General features: G+C 55.9%; 1 protein-coding gene across 7 annotated transcripts in view; it reads right to left on the bottom strand.

Annotated features, from left to right (window-relative positions):
* The window catches only part of LOC140110320 (centriolin-like), a 137,613-nt gene that overhangs the window by 51,831 nt on the left and 59,104 nt on the right, over nt 1-26,678 (bottom strand). For 6 of the 7 annotated variants that reach the window (XR_011851419.1, XR_011851420.1, XM_072132163.1 and 3 more), the window contains exons 6-13: nt 17,052-17,177; nt 11,995-12,140; nt 10,966-11,245; nt 9,647-9,826; nt 8,934-9,113; nt 6,774-6,890; nt 6,528-6,648; nt 4,173-4,315 (exon numbers count right to left, since the gene is read on the bottom strand). Coding sequence is in view for 5 of the 7 variants with exons in the window: in XM_072132163.1 (XP_071988264.1) it covers nt 4,173-4,315; nt 6,528-6,648; nt 6,774-6,890; nt 8,934-9,113; nt 9,647-9,826; nt 10,966-11,245; nt 11,995-12,140; nt 17,052-17,177 (1,293 nt within the window). In the remaining 2 variants the exon portion in view is untranslated. The remainder of the gene's footprint in view (nt 1-4,172; nt 4,316-6,527; nt 6,649-6,773; nt 6,891-8,933; nt 9,114-9,646; nt 9,827-10,965; nt 11,246-11,994; nt 12,141-17,051; nt 17,178-26,678) is intronic. The other variant, XM_072132162.1, reaches the window with a different exon arrangement.

Here is a 26,678-nt window from a genome sequence, read left to right on the forward strand (position 1 = left end):
ATCTGTCCCCGGGTAATACAGGGGGCGCCCATCTGTCCCCGGGTAATACAGGGGCGCCCGTCTGTCCCCGGGTAATACAGGGGCGTCCGCCTGTCCCCGGGTAATACAGGGGCGTCCGCCTGTCCCCGGGTAATACAGGGGCGCCCGCCTGTCCTGGGTAATACAGGGGCGTCCGCCTGTCCTGGGTAATACAGGGGCGCCCGCCTGTCCTGGGTAATACAGGGGCGCCCGCCTGTCCCCGGGTAATACAGGGGCGTTCGCCTGTCCCCGGGTAATACAGGGGGCGTCCGTCTGTCCCCGGGTAATGCAGGGGCGCCCGCCTGTCCCGGGTAATACAGGGGCGCCCGCCTGTCCCCGGGTAATACAGGGGCGTTCGACTGTCCCGGGTAATACAGGGGCGTCCGCCTGTCCCCGGGTAATACAGGGGCGTTCGACTGTCCCGGGTAATACAGGGGCGTCCGCCTGTCCCCGGGTAATACAGGGGCGCCCGCCTGTCCCCGGGTAATGCAGGGGCGTCCGTCTGTCCCCGGGTAATACAGGGGCGTTCGACTGTCCCGGGTAATACAGGGGCGTCCGCCTGTCCCCGGGTAATACAGGGGCGCCCGCCTGTCCCCGGGTAATACAGGGGCGCCCGCCTGTCCCCGGGTAATACAGGGGCGTCCGCCTGTCCCCGGGTAATACAGGGGCGCCCGCCTGTCCCCGGGTAATACAGGGGCGTTCGCCTGTCCCCGGGTAATACAGGGGGCGCCCATCTGTCCCCGGGTAATACAGGGGCGCCCGCCTGTCCCGGGTAATGCAGGGGCGTCCGCCTGTCCCCGGGTAATACAGGGGGCACCCATCTGTCCCCGGGTAATACAGGGGGCGCCCATCTGTCCCCGGGTAATACAGGGGCGTCCGCCTGTCCCCGGGTAATACAGGGGCGCCCGCCTGTCCCGGGTAATGCAGGGGCGTCCGCCTGTCCCCGGGTAATACAGGGGGCGCCCATCTGTCCCCGGGTAATACAGGGGGCGCCCATCTGTCCCCGGGTAATACAGGGGCGCCCGTCTGTCCCCGGGTAATACAGGGGCGTCCGCCTGTCCCCGGGTAATACAGGGGCGTCCGCCTGTCCCCGGGTAATACAGGGGCGCCCGCCTGTCCTGGGTAATACAGGGGCGTCCGCCTGTCCTGGGTAATACAGGGGCGCCCGCCTGTCCTGGGTAATACAGGGGCGCCCGCCTGTCCCCGGGTAATACAGGGGCGTTCGCCTGTCCCCGGGTAATACAGGGGGCGTCCGTCTGTCCCCGGGTAATGCAGGGGCGCCCGCCTGTCCCGGGTAATACAGGGGCGCCCGCCTGTCCCCGGGTAATACAGGGGCGTTCGACTGTCCCGGGTAATACAGGGGCGTCCGCCTGTCCCCGGGTAATACAGGGGCGCCCGCCTGTCCCCGGGTAATGCAGGGGCGTCCGCCTGTCCCCGGGTAATACAGGGGCGTTCGACTGTCCCGGGTAATACAGGGGCGTCCGCCTGTCCCCGGGTAATACAGGGGCGCCCGCCTGTCCCCGGGTAATACAGGGGCGTCCGCCTGTCCCCGGGTAATACAGGGGCGCCCGCCTGTCCTGGGTAATACAGGGGCGCCCGCCTGTCCCCGGGTAATACAGGGGCGCCCGCCTGTCCCGGGTAATACAGGGGCGCCCGCCTGTCCCGGGTAATACAGGGGCGCCCGCCTGTCCCGGGTAATACAGGGGCGTTCGCCTGTCCTGGGTAATACAGGGGCGTCCGTCTGTCCCCCGGGTAATACAGGGGCGTCCGCCTGTCCCCGGGTAATACAGGGGCGCCCGCCTGTCCCGGGTAATACAGGGGCGCCCGCCTGTCCTGGGTAATACAGGGGCGCCCGCCTGTCCTGGGTAATACAGGGGCGCCCGCCTGTCCTGGGTAATACAGGGGCGCCCGCCTGTCCTGGGTAATACAGGGGCGTTCGCCTGTCCTGGGTAATACAGGGGCGCCCGCCTGTCCCCGGGTAATACAGGGGCGCCCGCCTGTCCTGGGTAATACAGGGGCGTTCGCCTGTCCTGGGTAATACAGGGGCGTCCGTCTGTCCCCCGGGTAATACAGGGGCGTCCGCCTGTCCCCGGGTAATACAGGGGCGCCCGCCTGTCCCCGGGTAATACAGGGGCGCCCGCCTGTCCCGGGTAATACAGGGGGCGCCCGCCTGTCCCGGGTAATACAGGGGCGCCCGCCTGTCCCGGGTAATACAGGGGCGTCCGCCTGTCCCCGGGTAATACAGGGGCGCCCGCCTGTCCCCGGGTAATACAGGGGCGCCCGCCTGTCCCGGGTAATACAGGGGGCGCCCGCCTGTCCCGGGTAATACAGGGGCGCCCGCCTGTCCCGGGTAATACAGGGGCGCCCGCCTGTCCCGGGTAATACAGGGGCGCCCGCCTGTCCCGGGTAATACAGGGGCGCCCGCCTGTCCCGGGTAATACAGGGGCGCCCGCCTGTCCCGGGTAATACAGGGGCGCCCGCCTGTCCCCGGGTAATACAGGGGCGCCCGCCTGTCCCGGGTAATACAGGGGCGCCCGCCTGTCCCGGGTAATACAGGGGCGCCCGCCTGTCCCCGGGTAATACAGGGGCGTTCGCCTGTCCTGGGTAATACAGGGGCGCCCGCCTGTCCCCGGGTAATACAGGGGCGCCCGCCTGTCCCGGGTAATGCAGGGGCGCCCGCCTGTCCCGGGTAATACAGGGGCGCCCGCCTGTCCCGGGTAATACAGGGGCGCCCGCCTGTCCCGGGTAATACAGGGGCGCCCGCCTGTCCCCGGGTAATACAGGGGCGTCCGCCTGTCCCCGGGTAATACAGGGGCGCCCGCCTGTCCTGGGTAATACAGGGGCGCCCGCCTGTCCCCGGGTAATACAGGGGCGCCCGCCTGTCCCGGGTAATACAGGGGCGCCCGCCTGTCCCGGGTAATACAGGGGCGCCCGCCTGTCCCGGGTAATACAGGGGCGTTCGCCTGTCCTGGGTAATACAGGGGCGTCCGTCTGTCCCCCGGGTAATACAGGGGCGTCCGCCTGTCCCCGGGTAATACAGGGGCGCCCGCCTGTCCCGGGTAATACAGGGGCGCCCGCCTGTCCTGGGTAATACAGGGGCGCCCGCCTGTCCTGGGTAATACAGGGGCGCCCGCCTGTCCTGGGTAATACAGGGGCGCCCGCCTGTCCTGGGTAATACAGGGGCGTTCGCCTGTCCTGGGTAATACAGGGGCGCCCGCCTGTCCCCGGGTAATACAGGGGCGTTCGCCTGTCCTGGGTAATACAGGGGCGTCCGTCTGTCCCCCGGGTAATACAGGGGCGTCCGCCTGTCCCCGGGTAATACAGGGGCGCCCGCCTGTCCCCGGGTAATACAGGGGCGCCCGCCTGTCCCGGGTAATACAGGGGGCGCCCGCCTGTCCCGGGTAATACAGGGGCGCCCGCCTGTCCCGGGTAATACAGGGGCGTCCGCCTGTCCCCGGGTAATACAGGGGCGCCCGCCTGTCCCCGGGTAATACAGGGGCGCCCGCCTGTCCCGGGTAATACAGGGGGCGCCCGCCTGTCCCGGGTAATACAGGGGCGCCCGCCTGTCCCGGGTAATACAGGGGCGCCCGCCTGTCCCGGGTAATACAGGGGCGCCCGCCTGTCCCGGGTAATACAGGGGCGCCCGCCTGTCCCGGGTAATACAGGGGCGCCCGCCTGTCCCGGGTAATACAGGGGCGCCCGCCTGTCCCCGGGTAATACAGGGGCGCCCGCCTGTCCCGGGTAATACAGGGGCGCCCGCCTGTCCCGGGTAATACAGGGGCGCCCGCCTGTCCCCGGGTAATACAGGGGCGTTCGCCTGTCCTGGGTAATACAGGGGCGCCCGCCTGTCCCCGGGTAATACAGGGGCGCCCGCCTGTCCCGGGTAATGCAGGGGCGTCCGCCTGTCCCCGGGTAATACAGGGACGTCCGCCTGTCCCCGGGTAATACAGGGGCGCCCGCCTGTCCCCGGGTAATACAGGGGCGCCCGCCTGTCCCGGGTAATACAGGGGCGCCCGCCTGTCCCGGGTAATACAGGGGCGCCCACCTGTCCCCGGGTAATACAGGGGCGCCCACCTGTCCCCGGGTAATACAGGGGCGCCCGCCTGTCCCGGGTAATACAGGGGCGCCTCCTATGTGTATCATGTGTTACTCACGCTAGAGGGCGGCGGGGGGTAACACCAGTAACGGATCCTCCGGGAGGGATCGGCCGCGCTGCTGATGTAGTCGCTCTGATTCCTCAGCGCTCGTCTCAGAGATTCAATCTCATCCAGAAGATCCTCCATCTCCACAGCGTTATCTACAAGGGGGAGACATGAACCCCACAATCATAGGGGACATCATGGGGTGTTCACAGAGTGATCCTGGGACCCGGGAAATGTCACATCATGGAAAGGAGGAATCACAGAGGATGCAAAGTGATCCTGGGACCCGGGAAATGTCACATCATGGAAAGGAGGAATAACAGAGGATGCAAAGTGATCCTGGGACCCGGGAAATGTCACATCATGGAAAGGAGGGATCACAGAGGATGCAAAGTGATCCTGGGACCCGGGAAATGTCACATCATGGAAAGGAGGAATACAGAGGATGCAAAGTGATCCTGGGACCCGGGAAATGTCACATCATGGAAAGGAGGAATACAGAGGATGCAAAGTGATCCTAGGACCCGGGAAATGTCACATCATGGAAAGGAGGAATAACAGAGGATGCAAAGTGATCCTAGGACCCGGGAAATGTCACATCATGGAAAGGAGGAATAACAGAGGATGCAAAGTGATCCTGGGACCCGGGAAATGTCACATCATGGAAAGGAGGAATAACAGAGGATGCAAAGTGATCCTAGGACCCGGGAAATGTCACATCATGGAAAGGAGGAATACAGAGGATGCAAAGTGATCCTGGGACCCGGGAAATGTCACATCATGGAAAGGAGGGATCACACAGGATACAAAGTGATCCTGGGACCTGGGAAATGTCACATCATGGAAAGGAGGGATCACACAGGATACAAAGTGATCCTGGGACCCGGGAAATGTCACAACATGGAAAGGAGGGATCACAGAGGATGCAAAGTGATCCTGGGACCCGGGAAATGTCACATCATGGAAAGGAGGGATCACAGAGGATGCAAAGTGATCCTGGGACCCGGGAAATGTCACATCATGGAAAGGAGGAATACAGAGGATGCAAAGTGATCCTGGGACCCGGGAAATGTCACATCATGGAAAGGAGGAATACAGAGGATGCAAAGTGATCCTGGGACCCGGGAAATGTCACATCATGGAAAGGAGGGATCACAGAGGATGCAAAGTGATCCTGGGACCCGGGAAATGTCACATCATGGAAAGGAGGGATCACAGAGGATGCAAAGTGATCCTGGGACCCGGGAAATGTCACATCATGGAAAGGAGGAATACAGAGGATGCAAAGTGATCCTGGGACCCGGGAAATGTCACATCATGGAAAGGAGGGATAACAGAGGATGCAAAGTGATCCTGGGACCCGGGAAATGTCACATCATGGAAAGGAGGAATACAGAGGATGCAAAGTGATCCTGGGACCCGGGATATGTCACATCATGGAAAGGAGGAATAACAGAGGATGCAAAGTGATCCTGGGACCCGGGAAATGTCACAACATGGAAAGGAGGGATCACAGAGGATGCAAAGTGATCCTGGGACCCGGGAAATGTCACATCATGGAAAGGAGGGATCACAGAGGATGCAAAGTGATCCTGGGACCCGGGAAATGTCACATCATGGAAAGGAGGGATCACAGAGGATGCAAAGTGATCCTGGGACCCGGGAAATGTCACATCATGGAAAGGAGGAATAACAGAGGATGCAAAGTGATCCTGGGACCCGGGAAATGTCACATCATGGAAAGGAGGAATAACAGAGGATGCAAAGTGATCCTGGGACCCGGGAAATGTCACATCATGGAAAGGAGGAATAACAGAGGATGCAAAGTGATCCTGGGACCCGGGAAATGTCACATCATGGAAAGGAGGAATAACAGAGGATGCAAAGTGATCCTGGGACCCGGGAAATGTCACATCATGGAAAGGAGGGATCACAGAGGATGCAAAGTGATCCTGGGACCCGGGAAATGTCACATCATGGAAAGGAGGAATAACAGAGGATGCAAAGTGATCCTGGGACCCGGGAAATGTCACATCATGGAAAGGAGGGATCACAGAGGATGCAAAGTGATCCTGGGACCCGGGAAATGTCACATCATGGAAAGGAGGAATAACAGAGGATGCAAAGTGATCCTAGGACCCGGGAAATGTCACATCATGGAAAGGAGGGATCACAGAGGATGCAAAGTGATCCTGGGACCCGGGAAATGTCACATCATGGAAAGGAGGAATACAGAGGATGCAAAGTGATCCTGGGACCCGGGAAATGTCACATCATGGAAAGGAGGGATCACACAGGATGCAAAGTGACTCGGGAAAGTTTTCATCTCCAGGTCTTACCCCCCACGTCCCAGGATGAGGGTCTTACCAGATCTCGTGTGCTCCAGCAGGTGCTTCAGCCGTTCCACCTGTGCCCTCTGTTCCTGCAGAGTGTGATTCAGCTGCTGGGAGTTGGATACAGAGAGTCCGGTCTGCAGCTCTTCCTGCAACTGTGACAAAGCTGAAGCTGTAAACAAGTATGTAACACACATCAAGTATAATCCAGGACTCAGCCTCCCTACAATAACCCCTAGTGCTGGGGTGGCCCCTGTGCAGTGGCCCTATGAGATTGCACCTGTTTCTCCTTGTCGTGCAGCAGGTCCTGGAGAAGTTCTATCTCTGCTTCAGCTTTGGCGAGGTCACGAGCGGCCCGGGCAGCCTGGGAGTTGTAGTTCTCCACTTCCTGCTTCTCCTAAAAAACAATCAAACATCAGGACCAGTTATATGGACCAGGTCTCAGCACATGAGGAGCTATCATGGGGCCCGGGGTGAGGTCTCAGCACATGAGGAGCTATCATGGGGCCCGGGGTGAGGTCTCAGCACATGAGGAGCTATCATGGGGCCCGGGGTGAGGTCTCAGCACATGAGGAGCTATCATGGGGCCCGGGGTGAGGTCTCAGCACATGAGGAGCTATCATGGGGCCCCCCGGGTGAGGTCTCAGCACATGAGGAGCTATCATGGGGCCCGGGGTGAGGTCTCAGCACATGAGGAGCTATCATGGGGCCCCCGGGGTGAGGTCTCAGCACATGAGGAGCTATAATGGGGCCCCCGGGGTGAGGTCTCAGCACATGAGGAGCTATCATGGGGCCCCCGGGGTGAGGTCTCAGCACATGAGGAGCTATAATGGGGCCCGGGGTGAGGTCTCAGCACATGAGGAGCTATAATGGGGCCCGGGGTGAGGTCTCAGCACATGAGGAGCTATCATGGGGCCCGGGGTGAGGTCTCAGCACATGAGGAGCTATCATGGGGCCCGGGGTGAGGTCTCGGACATGAGGAGCTATCATGGGGCCCGGGGTGAGGTCTCAGCACATGAGGAGCTATCATGGGGCCCGGGGTGAGGTCTCGGACATGAGGAGCTATCATGGGGCCCGGGGTGAGGTCTCAGCACATGAGGAGCTATCTTGGGGCCCGGGGTGAGGTCTTAGCACATGAGGAGCTATCATGGGGCCCGGGGTGAGGTCCTGGTCATGAGGAGCTATCATGGGGCCCGGGGTGAGGTCTCAGCACATGAGGAGCTATCATGGGGCCCGGGGTGAGGTCTCAGCACATGAGGAGCTATCATGGGGCCCGGGGTGAGGTCTCAGCACATGAGGAGCTATCATGGGGCCCCCGGGGTGAGGTCCCAGCACATGAGGAGCTATCATGGGGCCCGGGGTGAGGTCTCAGCACATGAGGAGCTATAATGGGGCCCGGGGTGAGGTCTCAGCACATGAGGAGCTATCATGGGGCCCGGGGTGAGGTCTCAGCACATGAGGAGCTATCATGGGGCCCGGGGTGAGGTCTCAGACATGAGGAGCTATCATGGGGCCCGGGGTGAGGTCTCAGCACATGAGGAGCTATCATGGGGCCCGGGGTGAGGTCTCAGCACATGAGGAGCTATCATGGGGCCCCCGGGGTGAGGTCTCAGCACATGAGGAGCTATCATGGGGCCCGGGGTGAGGTCTCAGCACATGAGGAGCTATCATGGGGCCCGGGGTGAGGTCTCAGCACATGAGGAGCTATCATGGGGCCCGGGGTGAGGTCTCAGCACATGAGGAGCTATCATGGGGCCCCCCGGGTGAGGTCTCGGACATGAGGAGCTATCATGGGGCCCGGGGTGAGGTCTCAGCACATGAGGAGCTATCATGGGGCCCGGGGTGAGGTCTCAGCACATGAGGAGCTATCATGGGGCCCGGGGTGAGGTCTCAGCACATGAGGAGCTATCTTGGGGCCCGGGGTGAGGTCTCAGCACATGAGGAGCTATCATGGGGCCCGGGGTGAGGTCTCAGCACATGAGGAGCTATCATGGGGCCCCCCGGGTGAGGTCTCGGACATGAGGAGCTATCATGGGGCCCGGGGTGAGGTCTCAGCACATGAGGAGCTATCATGGGGCCCGGGGTGAGGTCTCAGCACATGAGGAGCTATCATGGGGCCCGGGGTGAGGTCTCAGCACATGAGGAGCTATCTTGGGGCCCGGGGTGAGGTCTCAGCACATGAGGAGCTATCATGGGGCCCCGGGGTGAGGTCTCAGCACATGAGGAGCTATCTTGGGGCCCGGGGTGAGGTCTCAGCACATGAGGAGCTATCATGGGGCCCCGGGGTGAGGTCTCAGCACATGAGGAGCTATCATGGGGCCCGGGGTGAGGTCTTAGCACATGAGGAGCTATCATGGGGCCCGGGGTGAGGTCCTGGTCATGAGGAGCTATCATGGGGCCCGGGGGGTTGTGTCCCGGGTGTGTTGCGGTGCTGCAGTACCTCGGCCCGCTCTCGGTTGATCTGGTGCACGGTGCTGTGCAGGGCCTGCAGCTGGTCCTTGGTGCGGGTCAGTTCGGCGGAGGCCGTCAGGTCGGATTTGGCTACTGATTTCTTCAGTTCCTTCAGCTGGAGGTCCAGGCCGGAGACATCCTTCTGTGCCCGGGAGTCCTCCACTCTCCTCTGCAACACAGAAGATGTCAGTAGGCCCCGCTCTGCCTGCACAGGACCCGGGGGGGGGGTGGTAGGGGCCGCGCTCTGCCTGCACAGGACCCCAGAGGGGAGGGAAGGGGCCGCGCTCTGCCTGCACAGGACCCGGGGGGGAGGGAAGGGACCGCGCTCTGCCTGCACAGGACCCGGGGGGGAGGGAAGGGGCCGCGCTCTGCCTGCACAGGACCCCGGGGGGAGGGAAGGGACCGCGCTCTGCCTGCACAGGACCCCGGGGGGAGGGAAGGGACCGCGCTCTGCCTGCACAGGACCCCGGGGGGAGGGAAGGGACCGCGCTCTGCCTGCACAGGACCCCGGGGGGGGAGGGGCCACGCTCTGCCTGCACAGGACCCTGGGGGGAGGGAAGGGGCCGCGCTCTGCCTGCACAGGACCCCGGGGGGAGGGAAGGGACCGCGCTCTGCCTGCACAGGACCCCGGGGGGAGGGAAGGGACGGCGCTCTTCCTGCACAGGACCCCGGGGGGGGGGGGGGAGGGGGGTGATACCGCACCTCGGCCTCCAGCTCACGCAGCTCCTCCAGCAGCCTCTCGCGCTCCTCCTCAGCCTCCAGCAGCTGCCGCTCAGCCAGGACCTGGATCTCATCCATCGTCTGCAGCTTCTCACTCAGCAGCCGAACCTCATTCTCCAGCTGCCGCGCTGTGGCCTCATGCTGCCTCTTCTCCAGCTCCATCTACAGAAGAGAGAACCAGTGAGGGATGCTGACTGGTTCCCTTTCCTGTATGCTGTGAGGGATGCTGACTGGTTCCCTTTCCTGTATGCTGTGAGGGATGCTGACTGGTTCCCTTTCCTGTATGCTGTGAGGGGTGCTGACTGGTTCCCTTTCCTGTATGCTGTGAGGGATGCTGACTGGTTCCCTTTCCTGTATGCTGTGAGGGATGCTGACTGGTTCCCTTTCCTGTATGCTGTGAGGGATGCTGACTGGTTCCCTTTCCTGTATGCTGTGAGGGGTGCTGACTGGTTCCCTTTCCTGTATGCTGTGAGGGATGCTGACCGGTTCCCTTTCCTGTATGCTGTGAGGGGTGCTGACTGGTTCCCTTTCCTGTATGCTGTGAGGGGTGCTGACTGGTTCCCTTTCCTGTATGCTGTGAGGGGTGCTGACCGGTTCCCTTTCCTGTATGCTGTGAGGGGTGCTGACCGGTTCCCTTTCCTGTATGCTGTGAGGGGTGCTGACTGGTTCCCTTTCCTGTATGCTGTGAGGGGTGCTGACCGGTTCCCTTTCCTGTATGCTGTGAGGGGTGCTGACTGGTTCCCTTTCCTGTATGCTGTGAGGGGTGCTGACCGGTTCCCTTTCCTGTATGCTGTGAGGGGTGCTGACTGGTTCCCTTTCCTGTATGCTGTGAGGGATGCTGACCGGTTCCCTTTCCTGTATGCTGTGAGGGATGCTGACTGGTTCCCTCACAGCATACAGGAAAGGGAACCGGTCAGCATCCCTCACAGCATACAGGAAAGGGAACCGGTCAGCATCCCTCACAGCATACAGGAAAGGGAACCGGTCAGCACCCCTCACAGCATACAGGAAAGGGAACCGGTCAGCACCCCTCACAGCATACAGGAAAGGGAACCAGTCAGCATCCCTCACACATGTAAGGTCCTGTGCGGTTTCCTTTGTCATTTATTGTATAATCATATCTTGAGCTCCTGGGAATTCTCTCTGTACTCGAGGAGGCGCTACCCGGCCCCATCCGTCACGTCCATCAGGCAGAGGTGAGATACATCAACCTCACAGCTGAAGTTTTGTTACAGTCTATTATGCAGCACTGGACGGATACACTGTAACGAATGAGCAGGACAGGAGGTTCCTGCACTCACCTTGGCCTCAGCCGCCCTCTTATAATCCTGGGGGGCCTGGCGGGCGCGCTCCTGCAGTGCCTCCACCTCCTCCTGCAGCCTCCTCTCACGCTCCTGCAGTGCCTCCACCTCCTCCTGCAGCCGCCTCTCACGCTCCTGCAGTGCCTCCACCTCCTCCTGCAGCCGCCTCTCACGCTCCTGCGCCTCCATGCGCTCCTCTTCTGACTTGGCCAACATCTGGTGAACCTGTTGCTGCAGCTCCGCAAGGTTCTGGCCCAGAACATCCGACGGACCCAAGGACCTGTTGAAAAGCAGAAACAATCATGAAACAGGAAGGGGCCCGGAGAGGGAGCGGGGAAGGGGCCCGGAGAGGGAGCGGGGAAGGGGCCCGGAGAGGGAGCGGGGAAGGGGCAAGGAGAGGGAGCGGGGAAGGGGCCCGGAGAGGGAGCGGGGAAGGGGCCCGGAGAGGGAGCGGGGAAGGGGCCCGGAGAGGGAGCGGGAAAGGGGCCCGGAGAGGGAGCGGGAAAGGGGCCCGGAGAGGGAGCGGGGCCAGGGGGCGGAGAGGGAGCGGGACCAGGGGGCGGAGAGGGAGCGAGGCCAGGGGGCGGAGAGGGAGCGAGGCCAGGGGGCGGAGAGGGAGCGGGACCAGGGGGCGGAGAGAGAGCGGGGCCAGGGGGCGGAGAGGGAGCGGGGCCAGGGGGCGGAGAGGGAGCGGGGCCAGGGGGCGGAGAGGGAGCGGGGCCAGGGGGCGGAGAGGGAGCGGGGCCAGGGGGCGGAGAGGGAGCGGAGCCAGGGGGCCGAGAGGGAGCGGGGCCAGGGGGCGGAGAGGGAGCGGGGCCAGGGGGCGGAGAGGGAGCGAGGCCAGGGGGCGGAGAGGGAGCGGGGCCAGGGGGCGGAGAGGGAGCGGGGCCAGGGGGCGGAGAGGGAGCGAGGCCAGGGGGCGGGGCCAGGGGGCGGAGAGGGAGCGGGGCCAGGGGGCGGGGCCAGGGGGAAGAGAGGGAGCGGGGAGATCACTAGCCACCAATCTCTCGTCATGTACTGCGCTCGTACCGGACCTCCCCGGCTCCTGCCTGCAGCTTCCTCTTCAGGTCCGACACTCGGGCAATGATCTGCTCTGGATGCACCAAATTATTCACAGCATCACAAAGCCGAGCCCCCAGAGACCCCACCTGCAGCTTCAGGGAACCATTCTCCTCCTGAAAGACACACATCATTATTATACCCCAGAGCTGCACTCACTACTCTGCCGGATTATACCCCAGAGCTGCACTCACTACTCTGCTGGATTATACCCCAGAGCTGCACTCACTACTCTGCTGGATTATACCCCAGAGCTGCACTCACTACTCTGCCGGATTATACCCCAGAGCTGCACTCACTACTCTGCTGGATTATACCCCAGAGCTGCACTCACTACTCTGCCGGATTATACCCCAGAACTGCACTCACTACTCTGCCGGATTATACCCCAGAGCTGCACTCACTACTCTGCTGGATTATACCCCAGAGCTGCACTCACTACTCTGCCGGATTATACCCCAGAGCTGCACTCACAACTCTGCTGGATTATACCCCAGAGCTGCACTCACTATTCTGCTGGATTATACCCCAGAGCTGCTCTCACTATTCTGCTGGATTATACCCCAGAGCTGCTCTCACTATTCTGCTGGATTATACCCCAGAGCTGCTCTCACTACTCTGCTGGATTATACCCCAGAGCTGCACTCACTACTCTGCTGGATTATACCCCAGAGCTGAACTCACTACTCTGCTGGATTATACCCCAGAGCTGCACTCACTACTCTGCCGGATTATACCCCAGAGCTGCACTCACAACTCTGCTGGATTATACCCCAGAGCTGCACTCACTACTCTGCCGGATTATACCCCAGAGCTGCACTCACAACTCTGCTGGATTATACCCCAGAGCTGCACTCACTATTCTGCTGGATTATACCCCAGAGCTGCTCTCACTATTCTGCTGGATTATACCCCAGAGCTGCTCTCACTACTCTGCTGGATTATACCCCAGAGCTGCACTCACTACTCTGCTGGATTATACCCCAGAGCTGAACTCACTACTCTGCTGGATTATACCCCAGAGCTGCACTCACTACTCTGCCGGATTATACCCCAGAGCTGCACTCACTACTCTGCTGGATTATACCCCAGAGCTGCACTCACTATTCTGCTGGATTATACCCCAGAGCTGCTCTCACTATTCTGCTGGATTATACCCCAGAGCTGCTCTCACTACTCTGCTGGATTATACCCCAGAGCTGCACTCACTACTCTGCTGGATTATACCCCAGAGCTGAACTCACTACTCTGCTGGATTATACCCCAGAGCTGCACTCACTACTCTGCCGGATTATACCCCAGAGCTGCACTCACTACTCTGCTGGATTATACCCCAGAGCTGCACTCACTACTCTGCTGGATTATACCCCAGAGCTGCACTCACTACTCTGCCGGATTATACCCCAGAGCTGCACTCACTACTCTGCCGGATTATACCCCAGAGCTGCACTCACTACTCTGCCGGATTATACCCCAGAACTGCACTCACTACTCTGCCGGATTATACCCCAGAGCTGCACTCACTACTCTGCTGGATTATACCCCAGAGCTGCACTCACTACTCTGCCGGATTATACCCCAGAGCTGCACTCACAACTCTGCTGGATTATACCCCAGAGCTGCACTCACTATTCTGCTGGATTATACCCCAGAGCTGCTCTCACTATTCTGCTGGATTATACCCCAGAGCTGCTCTCACTATTCTGCTGGATTATACCCCAGAGCTGCTCTCACTACTCTGCTGGATTATACCCCAGAGCTGCACTCACTACTCTGCTGGATTATACCCCAGAGCTGAACTCACTACTCTGCTGGATTATACCCCAGAGCTGCACTCACTACTCTGCCGGATTATACCCCAGAGCTGCACTCACTACTCTGCCGGATTATACCCCAGAGCTGCACTCACAACTCTGCTGGATTATACCCCAGAGCTGCACTCACTATTCTGCTGGATTATACCCCAGAGCTGCTCTCACTATTCTGCTGGATTATACCCCAGAGCTGCTCTCACTACTCTGCTGGATTATACCCCAGAGCTGCACTCACTACTCTGCTGGATTATACCCCAGAGCTGAACTCACTACTCTGCTGGATTATACCCCAGAGCTGCACTCACTACTCTGCCGGATTATACCCCAGAGCTGCACTCACTACTCTGCCGGATTATACCCCAGAGCTGCACTCACAACTCTGCTGGATTATACCCCAGAGCTGCACTCACTATTCTGCTGGATTATACCCCAGAGCTGCTCTCACTATTCTGCTGGATTATACCCCAGAGCTGCTCTCACTACTCTGCTGGATTATACCCCAGAGCTGCACTCACTACTCTGCTGGATTATACCCCAGAGCTGAACTCACTACTCTGCTGGATTATACCCCAGAGCTGCACTCACTACTCTGCCGGATTATACCCCAGAGCTGCACTCACTACTCTGCCGGATTATACCCCAGAGCTGCACTCACAACTCTGCTGGATTATACCCCAGAGCTGCACTCACTATTCGGCTGGATTATACCCCAGAGCTGCACTCACTATTCGGCTGGATTATACCCCAGAGCTGCACTCACTACTCTGCCGGATTATACCCCAGAACTGCACTCACTACTCTGCCGGATTATACCCCAGAGCTGCACTCACTACTCTGCTGGATTATACCCCAGAGCTGCACTCACTACTCTGCCGGATTATACCCCAGAGCTGCACTCACAACTCTGCTGGATTATACCCCAGAGCTGCACTCACTATTCTGCTGGATTATACCCCAGAGCTGCTCTCACTATTCTGCTGGATTATACCCCAGAGCTGCTCTCACTATTCTGCTGGATTATACCCCAGAGCTGCTCTCACTACTCTGCTGGATTATACCCCAGAGCTGCACTCACTACTCTGCTGGATTATACCCCAGAGCTGAACTCACTACTCTGCTGGATTATACCCCAGAGCTGAACTCACTACTCTGCCGGATTATACCCCAGAGCTGCACTCACTACTCTGCCGGATTATACCCCAGAGCTGCACTCACAACTCTGCTGGATTATACCCCAGAGCTGCACTCACTATTCTGCTGGATTATACCCCAGAGCTGCTCTCACTATTCTGCTGGATTATACCCCAGAGCTGCTCTCACTACTCTGCTGGATTATACCCCAGAGCTGCACTCACTACTCTGCTGGATTATACCCCAGAGCTGAACTCACTACTCTGCTGGATTATACCCCAGAGCTGCACTCACTACTCTGCCGGATTATACCCCAGAGCTGCACTCACTACTCTGCCGGATTATACCCCAGAGCTGCACTCACAACTCTGCTGGATTATACCCCAGAGCTGCACTCACTATTCGGCTGGATTATACCCCAGAGCTGCACTCACTATTCGGCTGGATTATACCCCAGAGGTGCACTCACTACTCTGCTGGATTATACCCTAGAGCTGCACTCACTACTCTGCCGGATTATACCCCAGAGCTGCACTCACAACTCTGCTGGATTATACCCCAGAGCTGCACTCACTATTCTGCTGGATTATACCCCAGAGCTGCTCTCACTATTCTGCTGGATTATACCCCAGAGCTGCTCTCACTACTCTGCTGGATTATACCCCAGAGCTGCACTCACTACTCTGCTGGATTATACCCCAGAGCTGAACTCACTACTCTGCTGGATTATACCCCAGAGCTGCACTCACTACTCTGCCGGATTATACCCCAGAGCTGCACTCACAACTCTGCCGGATTATACCCCAGAGCTGCACTCACAACTCTGCTGGATTATACCCCAGAGCTGCACTCACTATTCGGCTGGATTATACCCCAGAGCTGCACTCACTATTCGGCTGGATTATACCCCAGAGGTGCACTCACTACTCTGCTGGATTATACCCCAGAGCTGCACTCACTACTCTGCTGGATTATACCCCAGAGCTGCACTCACTACTCTGCTGGATTATACCCCAGAGCTGCACTCACTATTCTGCTGGATTATACCCCAGAGCTGCACTCACTACTCTGCTGGATTATACCCCAGAGCTGCACTCACTACTCTGCTGGATTATACCCCAGAGCTGCACTCACTACTCTGCTGGATTATACCCCAGAGCTGCACTCACTACTCTGATGGATTATACCCCAGAGCTGCACTCACTACTCTGATGGATTATACCCCAGAGCTGCACTCACTACTCTGATGGATTATACCCCAGAGCTGCACTCACTACTCTGATGGATTATACCCCAGAGCTGCACTCACTACTCTGCTGGATTATACCCCAGAGCTGCACTCACTATTCTGCTGGATTATACCCCAGAGCTGCACTCACTACTCTGCTGTGTTATACCCCAGAGCTGCACTCACAACTCTGCTGTGTTATACCCGAGAGCTGCACTCACTACTCTGCTGGAGTATACCCCAGAGCTGCACTCACTACTCTGCTGGATTATACCCCAGAGCTGAACTCACTACTCTGCTGGATTATACCCCAGAGCTGAACTCACTACTCTGCTGGATTATACCCCAGAGCTGCACTCACTATTCTGCTGGATTATACCCCAGAGCTGCACTCACTACTCTGCTGGATTATACCCCAGAGCTGCACTCACTATTCTGCTGGATTATACCCCAGAGCTGCACTCACAACTCTGCTGGATTATACCCCAGAGCTGCTCTCACTATTCTGCTGGATTATACCCCAGAGCTGCACTCACTACTCTGCTGGATTATACCCCAGAGCTGCACTCACAACTCTGCTGGATTATACCCCAGAGCTGCTCTCACTACTCTGCTGGATTATACCCCAGAGCTGCACTCACTATTCTGCTGGATTATACCCCAGAGCTGCTCTCACTACTCTGCTGGATTATACCCCAGAGCTGCACTCACTACTCTGCTGGATTATACCCCAGAGCTGCACTCACTACTCTGCTGGATTATACCCCAGAGCTGCACTCACTACTCTGCTGGATTATACCCCAGAGCTGCACTCACTACTCTGCTGGATTATACCCCAGAGCTGCGCTCTGTACCTGCAGTGCCTGTACTTGTGGTAGGAGCCTCTTGCTGTCGCGCTCTCGATCCTGTACTTTGGTCATTGCCCTCTCCATCGCTCGGCGCTCACGTTCCAGCTCGGTTTTCAATGCTGAACTCTCAGCCTGTGGCATTATAATAATAATCTTTACATGAGGATGAGGGGAGGACACAAGAGCTTACAGTCTATGAGGATGAGGAGAGACACAAGAGCTTACAGTCTATGAGGATGAGGGGGTGACACAAGAGCTTACAGTCTATGAGGATGAGGGGGTGACACAAGAGCTTACAGTCTATGAGAATGAGGGGGACACAAGAGCTTACAGTCTATGAGGATGAGGGGGTGACACAAGAGCTTACAGTCTATGAGGATGAGGGGGGACACAAGAGCTTACAGTCTATGAGGATGAGGGGGTGACACAAGAGCTTACAGCCTATGAGGATGAGGGGAGGACACAAGAGCTTACAGTCCATGAGGATGAGGGGGTGACACAAGAGCTTACAGTCTATAAGGATGAGGGGGTGACACAAGAGCTTACAGTCTATGAGGATGAGGGGGGACACAAGAGCTTACAGTCTATGAGGATGAGGGGGTGACACAAGAGCTTACAGCCTATGAGGATGAGGGGAGGACACAAGAGCTTACAGTCCATGAGGATGAGGGGGTGACACAAGAGCTTACAGTCTATGAGGATGAGGGGGTGACACAAGAGCTTACAGTCTATGAGAATGAGGGGGTGACACAAGAGCTTACAGTCTATGAGGATGAGGGGGACACAAGAGCTTACAGTCTATGAGGATGAGGGGGTGACACAAGAGCTTACAGTCTATGAGGATGAGGGGAGGACACAAGAGCTTACAGTCTATGAGGATGAGGGGGTGACACAAGAGCTTACAGTCTATGAGGATGAGGGGGTGACACAAGAGCTTACAGTCTATGAGGATGAGGGGGACACAAGAGCTTACAGTCTATGAGGATGAGGGGGACACAAGAGCTTACAGTCTATGAGGATGAGGGGTGACACAAGAGCTTACAGTCTATGAGGATGAGGGGGTGACACAAGAGCTTACAGTCTATGAGGATGAGGAGGTGACACAAGAGCTTACAGTCTATGAGGATGAGGGGGTGACACAAGAGCTTACAGTCTATGAGGATGAGGAGAGACACAAGAGCTTACAGTCTATGAGGATGAGGGGGTGACACAAGAGCTTACAGACTATGAGGATGAGGGGGACACAAGAGCTTACAGTCTATAAGGATGAGGGGGTGACACAAGAGCTTACAGTCTATGAGGATGAGGGGGACACAAGAGCTTACAGTCTATGAGGATGAGGGGGTGACACAAGAGCTTACAGTCTATGAGGATGAGGGGGTGACACAAGAGCTTACAGTCTATGAGGATGAGGGGGTGACACAAGAGCTTACAGTCTATGAGGATGAGGGGAGGACACAAGAGCTTACAGTCTATGAGGATGAGGGGGTGACACAAGAGCTTACAGTCTATGAGGATGAGGAGAGACACAAGAGCTTACAGTCTATGAGGATGAGGGGGTGACACAAGAGCTTACAGACTATGAGGATGAGGGGGACACAAGAGCTTACAGTCTATAAGGATGAGGGGGTGACACAAGAGCTTACAGTCTATGAGGATGAGGGGGACACAAGAGCTTACAGTCTATGAGGATGAGGGGGTGACACAAGAGCTTACAGTCTATGAGGATGAGGGGGTGACACAAGAGCTTACAGTCTATGAGGATGAGGGGGTGACACAAGAGCTTACAGTCTATGAGGATGAGGGGAGGACACAAGAGCTTACAGTCTATGAGGATGAGGGGGTGACACAAGAGCTTACAGTCTATGAGAATGAGGGGGTGACACAAGAGCTTACAGTCTATGAGGATGAGGGGGTGACACAAGAGCTTACAGTCTATGAGGATGAGGGGGTGACACAAGAGCTTACAGTCTATGAGGATGAGGGGGTGACACAAGAGCTTACAGTCTATGAGGATGAGGGGGTGACACAAGAGCTTACAGTCTATGAGGATGAGGGGAGGACACAAGAGCTTACAGTCTATGAGGATGAGGGGTGACACAAGAGCTTACAGTCTATGAGGATGAGGGGGTGACACAAGAGCTTACAGTATATGAGAATGAGGGGGTGACACAAGAGCTTACAGTCTATGAGGATGAGGGGGACACAAGAGCTTACAGTCTATGAGGATGAGGGGGTGACACAAGAGCTTACAGTCTATGAGGATGAGGGGGTGACACAAGAGCTTACAGTCTATGAGGATAAGGGGGGACACAAGAGCTTACAGTCTATGAGGATGAGGGGTGACACAAGAGCTTAAAGACTATGAGGATGAGGGGGACACAAGAGCTTACAGTCTATAAGGATGAGGGGGTGACACAAGAGCTTACAGTCTATGAGGATGAGGGGGTGACACAAGAGCTTACAGTCTATGAGGATGAGGGGGTGACACAAGAGCTTACAGTCTATGAGGATGAGGGGAGGACACAAGAGCTTACAGTCTATGAGGAGGAGGGGTGACACAAGAGCTTACAGTCTATGAGGATGAGGGGGTGACACAAGAGCTTACAGTCTATGAGAATGAGGGGGTGACACAAGAGCTTACAGTCTATGAGGATGAGGGGGACACAAGAGCTTACAGTCTATGAGGATGAGGGGGTGACACAAGAGCTTACAGTCTATGAGGATGAGGGGAGGACACAAGAGCTTACAGTCTATGAGGATGAGGGGGTGACACAAGAGCTTACAGTCTATGAGGATGAGGGGGTGACACAAGAGCTTACAGTCTATGAGGATGAGGGGGACACAAGAGCTTACAGTCTATGAGGATGAGGGGTGACACAAGAGCTTACAGTCTATGAGGATGAGGGGAGGACACAAGAGCTTACAGTCTATGAGGATGAGGGGAGGACACAAGAGATTACAGTCTATGAGGATGAGGGGGTGACACAAGAGCTTACACTCTATGAGGATGAGGGGAGGACACAAGAGCTTACAGTCTATGAGGATGAGGGGGTGACACAAGAGCTTACAGTCTATGAGGATGAGGGGGTGACACAAAAGCTTAAAGTCTATGAGGATGAGGGGGACACAAGAGCTTACAGTCTATGAGGATGAGGGGTGACACAAGAGCTTACAGTCTATGAGGATGAGGGGTGACACAAGAGCTTACAGACTATGAGGATGAGGGGGTGACACAAGAGCTTACAGTCTATGAGGATGAGGGGGTGACACAAGAGCTTACAGTCTATGAGGATGAGGGGGTGACACAAGAGCTTACAGTCTATGAGGATGAGGGGAGGACACAAGAGCTTACAGTCTATGAGGAGGAGGGGTGACACAAGAGCTTACAGTCTATGAGGATGAGGGGGTGACACAAGAGCTTACAGTCTATAAGGATGAGGGGGTGACACAAGAGTTTACAGTCTATGAGGATGAGGGGGTGACACAAGAGCTTACAGTCTATGAGGATGAGGGGGGACACAAGAGCTTACAGTCTATGAGGATGAGGGGTGACACAAGAGCTTACAGACTATGAGGATGAGGGGGACACAAGAGCTTACATTCTATGAGGATGAGGGGGTGACACAAGAGCTTACAGACTATGAGGATGAGGGGGTGACACAAGAGCTTACAGACTATGAGGATGAGGGGGTGACACAAGAGCTTACAGTCTATGAGGATGAGGGGGTGACACAAGAGCTTACAGTCTATGAGGATGAGGGGGTGACACAAGAGCTTACAGTCTATGAGGATGAGGGGAGGACACAAGAGCTTACAGTCTATGAGGAGGAGGGGTGACACAAGAGCTTACAGTCTATGAGGATGAGGGGGACACAAGAGCTTACAGTCTATGAGGATGAGGGGAGGACACAAGAGCTTACAGTCTATGAGGATGAGGGGGTGACACAAGAGCTTACAGTCTATGAGGATGAGGGGGTGACACAAGAGCTTACAGTCTATGAGGATGAGGGGAGGACACAAGAGCTTACAGTCTATGAGGATGAGGGGTGACACAAGAGCTTACAGTCTATGAGGATGAGGGGGTGACACAAGAGCTTACAGTCTATGAGGATGAGGGGGTGACACAAGAGCTTACAGTCTATGAGGATGAGGGGAGGACACAAGAGCTTACAGTCTATGAGGAGGAGGGGTGACACAAGAGCTTACAGACTATGAGGATGAGGGGGACACAAGAGCTTACAGTCTATGAGGATGAGGGGAGGACACAAGAGCTTACAGTCTATGAGGATGAGGGGGTGACACAAGAGCTTACAGTCTATGAGGATGAGGGGGTGACACAAGAGCTTACAGTCTATGAGGATGAGGGGAGGACACAAGAGCTTACAGTCTATGAGGATGAGGGGTGACACAAGAGCTTACAGTCTATGAGGATGAGGGGGTGACACAAGAGCTTACAGTATATGAGAATGAGGGGGTGACACAAGAGCTTACAGTCTATGAGGATGAGGGGGACACAAGAGCTTACAGTCTATGAGGATGAGGGGGTGACACAAGAGCTTACAGTCTATGAGGATGAGGGGGTGACACAAGAGCTTACAGTCTATGAGGATAAGGGGGGACACAAGAGCTTACAGTCTATGAGGATGAGGGGTGACACAAGAGCTTAAAGACTATGAGGATGAGGGGGACACAAGAGCTTACAGTCTATAAGGATGAGGGGGTGACACAAGAGCTTACAGTCTATGAGGATGAGGGGGTGACACAAGAGCTTACAGTCTATGAGGATGAGGGGGTGACACAAGAGCTTACAGTCTATGAGGATGAGGGGAGGACACAAGAGCTTACAGTCTATGAGGAGGAGGGATGACACAAGAGCTTACAGTCTATGAGGATGAGGGGGTGACACAAGAGCTTACAGTCTATGAGAATGAGGGGGTGACACAAGAGCTTACAGTCTATGAGGATGAGGGGGACACAAGAGCTTACAGTCTATGAGGATGAGGGGGTGACACAAGAGCTTACAGTCTATGAGGATGAGGGGAGGACACAAGAGCTTACAGTCTATGAGGATGAGGGGGTGACACAAGAGCTTACAGTCTATGAGGATGAGGGGGTGACACAAGAGCTTACAGTCTATGAGGATGAGGGGGTGACACAAGAGCTTACAGTCTATAAGGATGAGGGGGTGACACAAGAGTTTACAGTCTATGAGGATGAGGGGGTGACACAAGAGCTTACAGTCTATGAGGATGAGGGGGGACACAAGAGCTTACAGTCTATGAGGATGAGGGGTGACACAAGAGCTTACAGACTATGAGGATGAGGGGGACACAAGAGCTTACATTCTATGAGGATGAGGGGGTGACACAAGAGCTTACAGACTATGAGGATGAGGGGGTGACACAAGAGCTTACAGACTATGAGGATGAGGGGGTGACACAAGAGCTTACAGTCTATGAGGATGAGGGGGTGACACAAGAGCTTACAGTCTATGAGGATGAGGGGGTGACACAAGAGCTTACAGTCTATGAGGATGAGGGGAGGACACAAGAGCTTACAGTCTATGAGGAGGAGGGGTGACACAAGAGCTTACAGTCTATGAGGATGAGGGGGACACAAGAGCTTACAGTCTATGAGGATGAGGGGAGGACACAAGAGCTTACAGTCTATGAGGATGAGGGGGTGACACAAGAGCTTACAGTCTATGAGGATGAGGGGGTGACACAAGAGCTTACAGTCTATGAGGATGAGGGGAGGACACAAGAGCTTACAGTCTATGAGGATGAGGGGTGACACAAGAGCTTACAGTCTATGAGGATGAGGGGGTGACACAAGAGCTTACAGTCTATGAGGATGAGGGGGTGACACAAGAGCTTACAGTCTATGAGGATGAGGGGAGGACACAAGAGCTTACAGTCTATGAGGAGGAGGGGTGACACAAGAGCTTACAGACTATGAGGATGAGGGGGACACAAGAGCTTACAGTCTATGAGGATGAGGGGAGGACACAAGAGCTTACAGTCTATGAGGATGAGGGGGTGACACAAGAGCTTACAGTCTATGAGGATGAGGGGGTGACACAAGAGCTTACAGTCTATGAGGATGAGGGGAGGACACAAGAGCTTACAGTCTATGAGGATGAGGGGTGACACAAGAGCTTACAGTCTATGAGGATGAGGGGGTGACACAAGAGCTTACAGTATATGAGAATGAGGGGGTGACACAAGAGCTTACAGTCTATGAGGATGAGGGGGACACAAGAGCTTACAGTCTATGAGGATGAGGGGGTGACACAAGAGCTTACAGTCTATGAGGATGAGGGGGTGACACAAGAGCTTACAGTCTATGAGGATAAGGGGGGACACAAGAGCTTACAGTCTATGAGGATGAGGGGTGACACAAGAGCTTAAAGACTATGAGGATGAGGGGGACACAAGAGCTTACAGTCTATAAGGATGAGGGGGTGACACAAGAGCTTACAGTCTATGAGGATGAGGGGGTGACACAAGAGCTTACAGTCTATGAGGATGAGGGGGTGACACAAGAGCTTACAGTCTATGAGGATGAGGGGAGGACACAAGAGCTTACAGTCTATGAGGAGGAGGGGTGACACAAGAGCTTACAGTCTATGAGGATGAGGGGGTGACACAAGAGCTTACAGTCTATGAGAATGAGGGGGTGACACAAGAGCTTACAGTCTATGAGGATGAGGGGGACACAAGAGCTTACAGTCTATGAGGATGAGGGGGTGACACAAGAGCTTACAGTCTATGAGGATGAGGGGAGGACACAAGAGCTTACAGTCTATGAGGATGAGGGGGTGACACAAGAGCTTACAGTCTATGAGGATGAGGGGGTGACACAAGAGCTTACAGTCTATGAGGATGAGGGGGACACAAGAGCTTACAGTCTATGAGGATGAGGGGTGACACAAGAGCTTACAGTCTATGAGGATGAGGGGAGGACACAAGAGCTTACAGTCTATGAGGATGAGGGGAGGACACAAGAGATTACAGTCTATGAGGATGAGGGGGTGACACAAGAGCTTACACTCTATGAGGATGAGGGGAGGACACAAGAGCTTACAGTCTATGAGGATGAGGGGGTGACACAAGAGCTTACAGTCTATGAGGATGAGGGGGTGACACAAAAGCTTAAAGTCTATGAGGATGAGGGGGACACAAGAGCTTACAGTCTATGAGGATGAGGGGTGACACAAGAGCTTACAGTCTATGAGGATGAGGGGTGACACAAGAGCTTACAGACTATGAGGATGAGGGGGTGACACAAGAGCTTACAGTCTATGAGGATGAGGGGGTGACACAAGAGCTTACAGTCTATGAGGATGAGGGGGTGACACAAGAGCTTACAGTCTATGAGGATGAGGGGAGGACACAAGAGCTTACAGTCTATGAGGAGGAGGGGTGACACAAGAGCTTACAGTCTATGAGGATGAGGGGGTGACACAAGAGCTTACAGTCTATAAGGATGAGGGGGTGACACAAGAGTTTACAGTCTATGAGGATGAGGGGGTGACACAAGAGCTTACAGTCTATGAGGATGAGGGGGGACACAAGAGCTTACAGTCTATGAGGATGAGGGGTGACACAAGAGCTTACAGACTATGAGGATGAGGGGGACACAAGAGCTTACATTCTATGAGGATGAGGGGGTGACACAAGAGCTTACAGACTATGAGGATGAGGGGGTGACACAAGAGCTTACAGACTATGAGGATGAGGGGGTGACACAAGAGCTTACAGTCTATGAGGATGAGGGGGTGACACAAGAGCTTACAGTCTATGAGGATGAGGGGGTGACACAAGAGCTTACAGTCTATGAGGATGAGGGGAGGACACAAGAGCTTACAGTCTATGAGGAGGAGGGGTGACACAAGAGCTTACAGTCTATGAGGATGAGGGGGTGACACAAGAGCTTACAGTCTATGAGGATGAGGGGAGGACACAAGAGCTTACAGTCTATGAGGAGGAGGGGTGACACAAGAGCTTACAGTCTATAAGGATGAGGGGGTGACACAAGAGCTTACAGTCTATGAGGATGAGAGGGTGACACAAGAGCTTACAGTCTATGAGGATGAGGGAGTGACACAAGAGCTTACAGTCTATGAGGATGAGGGGGTGACACAAGAGCTTACAGTCTATGAGGAGGAGGGGAGGACACAAGAGCTTACAGTCTATGAGGAGGAGGGGAGGACACAAGAGCTTACAGTCTATGAGGATGAGGGGGTGACACAAGAGCTTACAGTCTATGAGGATGAGGGGAGGACACAAGAGCTTACAGTCTATGAGGAGGAGGGGAGGACACAAGAGCTTACACTCTATGAGGATGAGGGGGTGACACAAGAGCTTACAGTCTATGAGGATGAGGGGAGGACACAAGAGCTTACAGTCTATGAGGAGGAGGGGGTGACACAAGAGCTTACAGTCTATGAGGATAAGGGGGGACACAAGAGCTTACAGTCTATGAGGAGGAGGGGGTGACACAAGAGCTTACAGTCTATGAGGATGAGGAGAGACACAAGAGCTTACAGTCTATGAGGATGAGGGGGACACAAGAGCTTACAGTCTATGAGGATGAGGGGGTGACACAAGAGCTTACAGTCTATGAGGATGAGGGGAGGACACAAGAGCTTACAGTCTATGAGGATGAGGGGGTGACACAAGAGCTTACAGTCTATGAGGATGAGGGGAGGACACAAGAGCTTACAGTCTATGAGGATGAGGGAGGACACAAGAGCTTACAGTCTATGAGGATGAGGTGGTGACACAAGAGCTTACAGCCTATGAGGATGAGGGGGTGACACAAGAGCTTACAGTCTATGAGGATAAGGGGGGACACAAGAGCTTACAGTCTATGAGGATGAGGGGGTGACACAAGAGCTTACAGTCTATGAGGATGAGGAGGTGACACAAGAGCTTACAGTCTATGAGGATGAGGGGGGACACAAGAGCTTACAGTCTATGAGGAGGAGGGGGTGACACAAGAGCTTACAGTCTATGAGGATGAGGGGGGACACAAGAGCTTACAGTCTATGAGGATGAGGAGGTGACACAAGAGCTTACAGTCTATGAGGATGAGGGGGGACACAAGAGCTTACAGTCTATGAGGATGAGGGGGTGACACAAGAGCTTACAGTCTATGAGGATGAGGGGTGACACAAGAGCTTACAGTCTATGAGGATGAGGGAGGACACAAGAGCTTACAGTCTATGAAGATGAGGGGGTGACACAAGAGCTTACAGTCTATGAGCATGAGGGGGGTGACACAAGAGCTTACAGTCTATGAGGATGAGGGGGTGACACAAGAGCTTACAGTCTATGAGGATGAGGGGAGGACACAAGAGCTTACAGTCTATGAGGATGAGGGGAGGACACAAGAGCTTACAGTCTATGAGGATGAGGGGGTGACACAAGAGCTTACAGTCTATGAGGATGAGGAGAGACACAAGAGCTTACAGTCTATGAGGATGAGGAGGTGACACAAGAGCTTACAGTCTATGAGGATGAGGGGGTGACACAAGAGCTTACAGTCTATGAGGATGAGGGGGTGACACAAGAGCTTACAGTCTATGAGGATGAGGGGGACACAAGAGCTTACAGTCTATGAGGA

Source organism: Engystomops pustulosus, unplaced genomic scaffold (genome assembly GCF_040894005.1).
Source record: "Engystomops pustulosus unplaced genomic scaffold, aEngPut4.maternal MAT_SCAFFOLD_247, whole genome shotgun sequence".
NCBI lineage: Eukaryota > Metazoa > Chordata > Amphibia > Anura > Leptodactylidae > Engystomops > Engystomops pustulosus.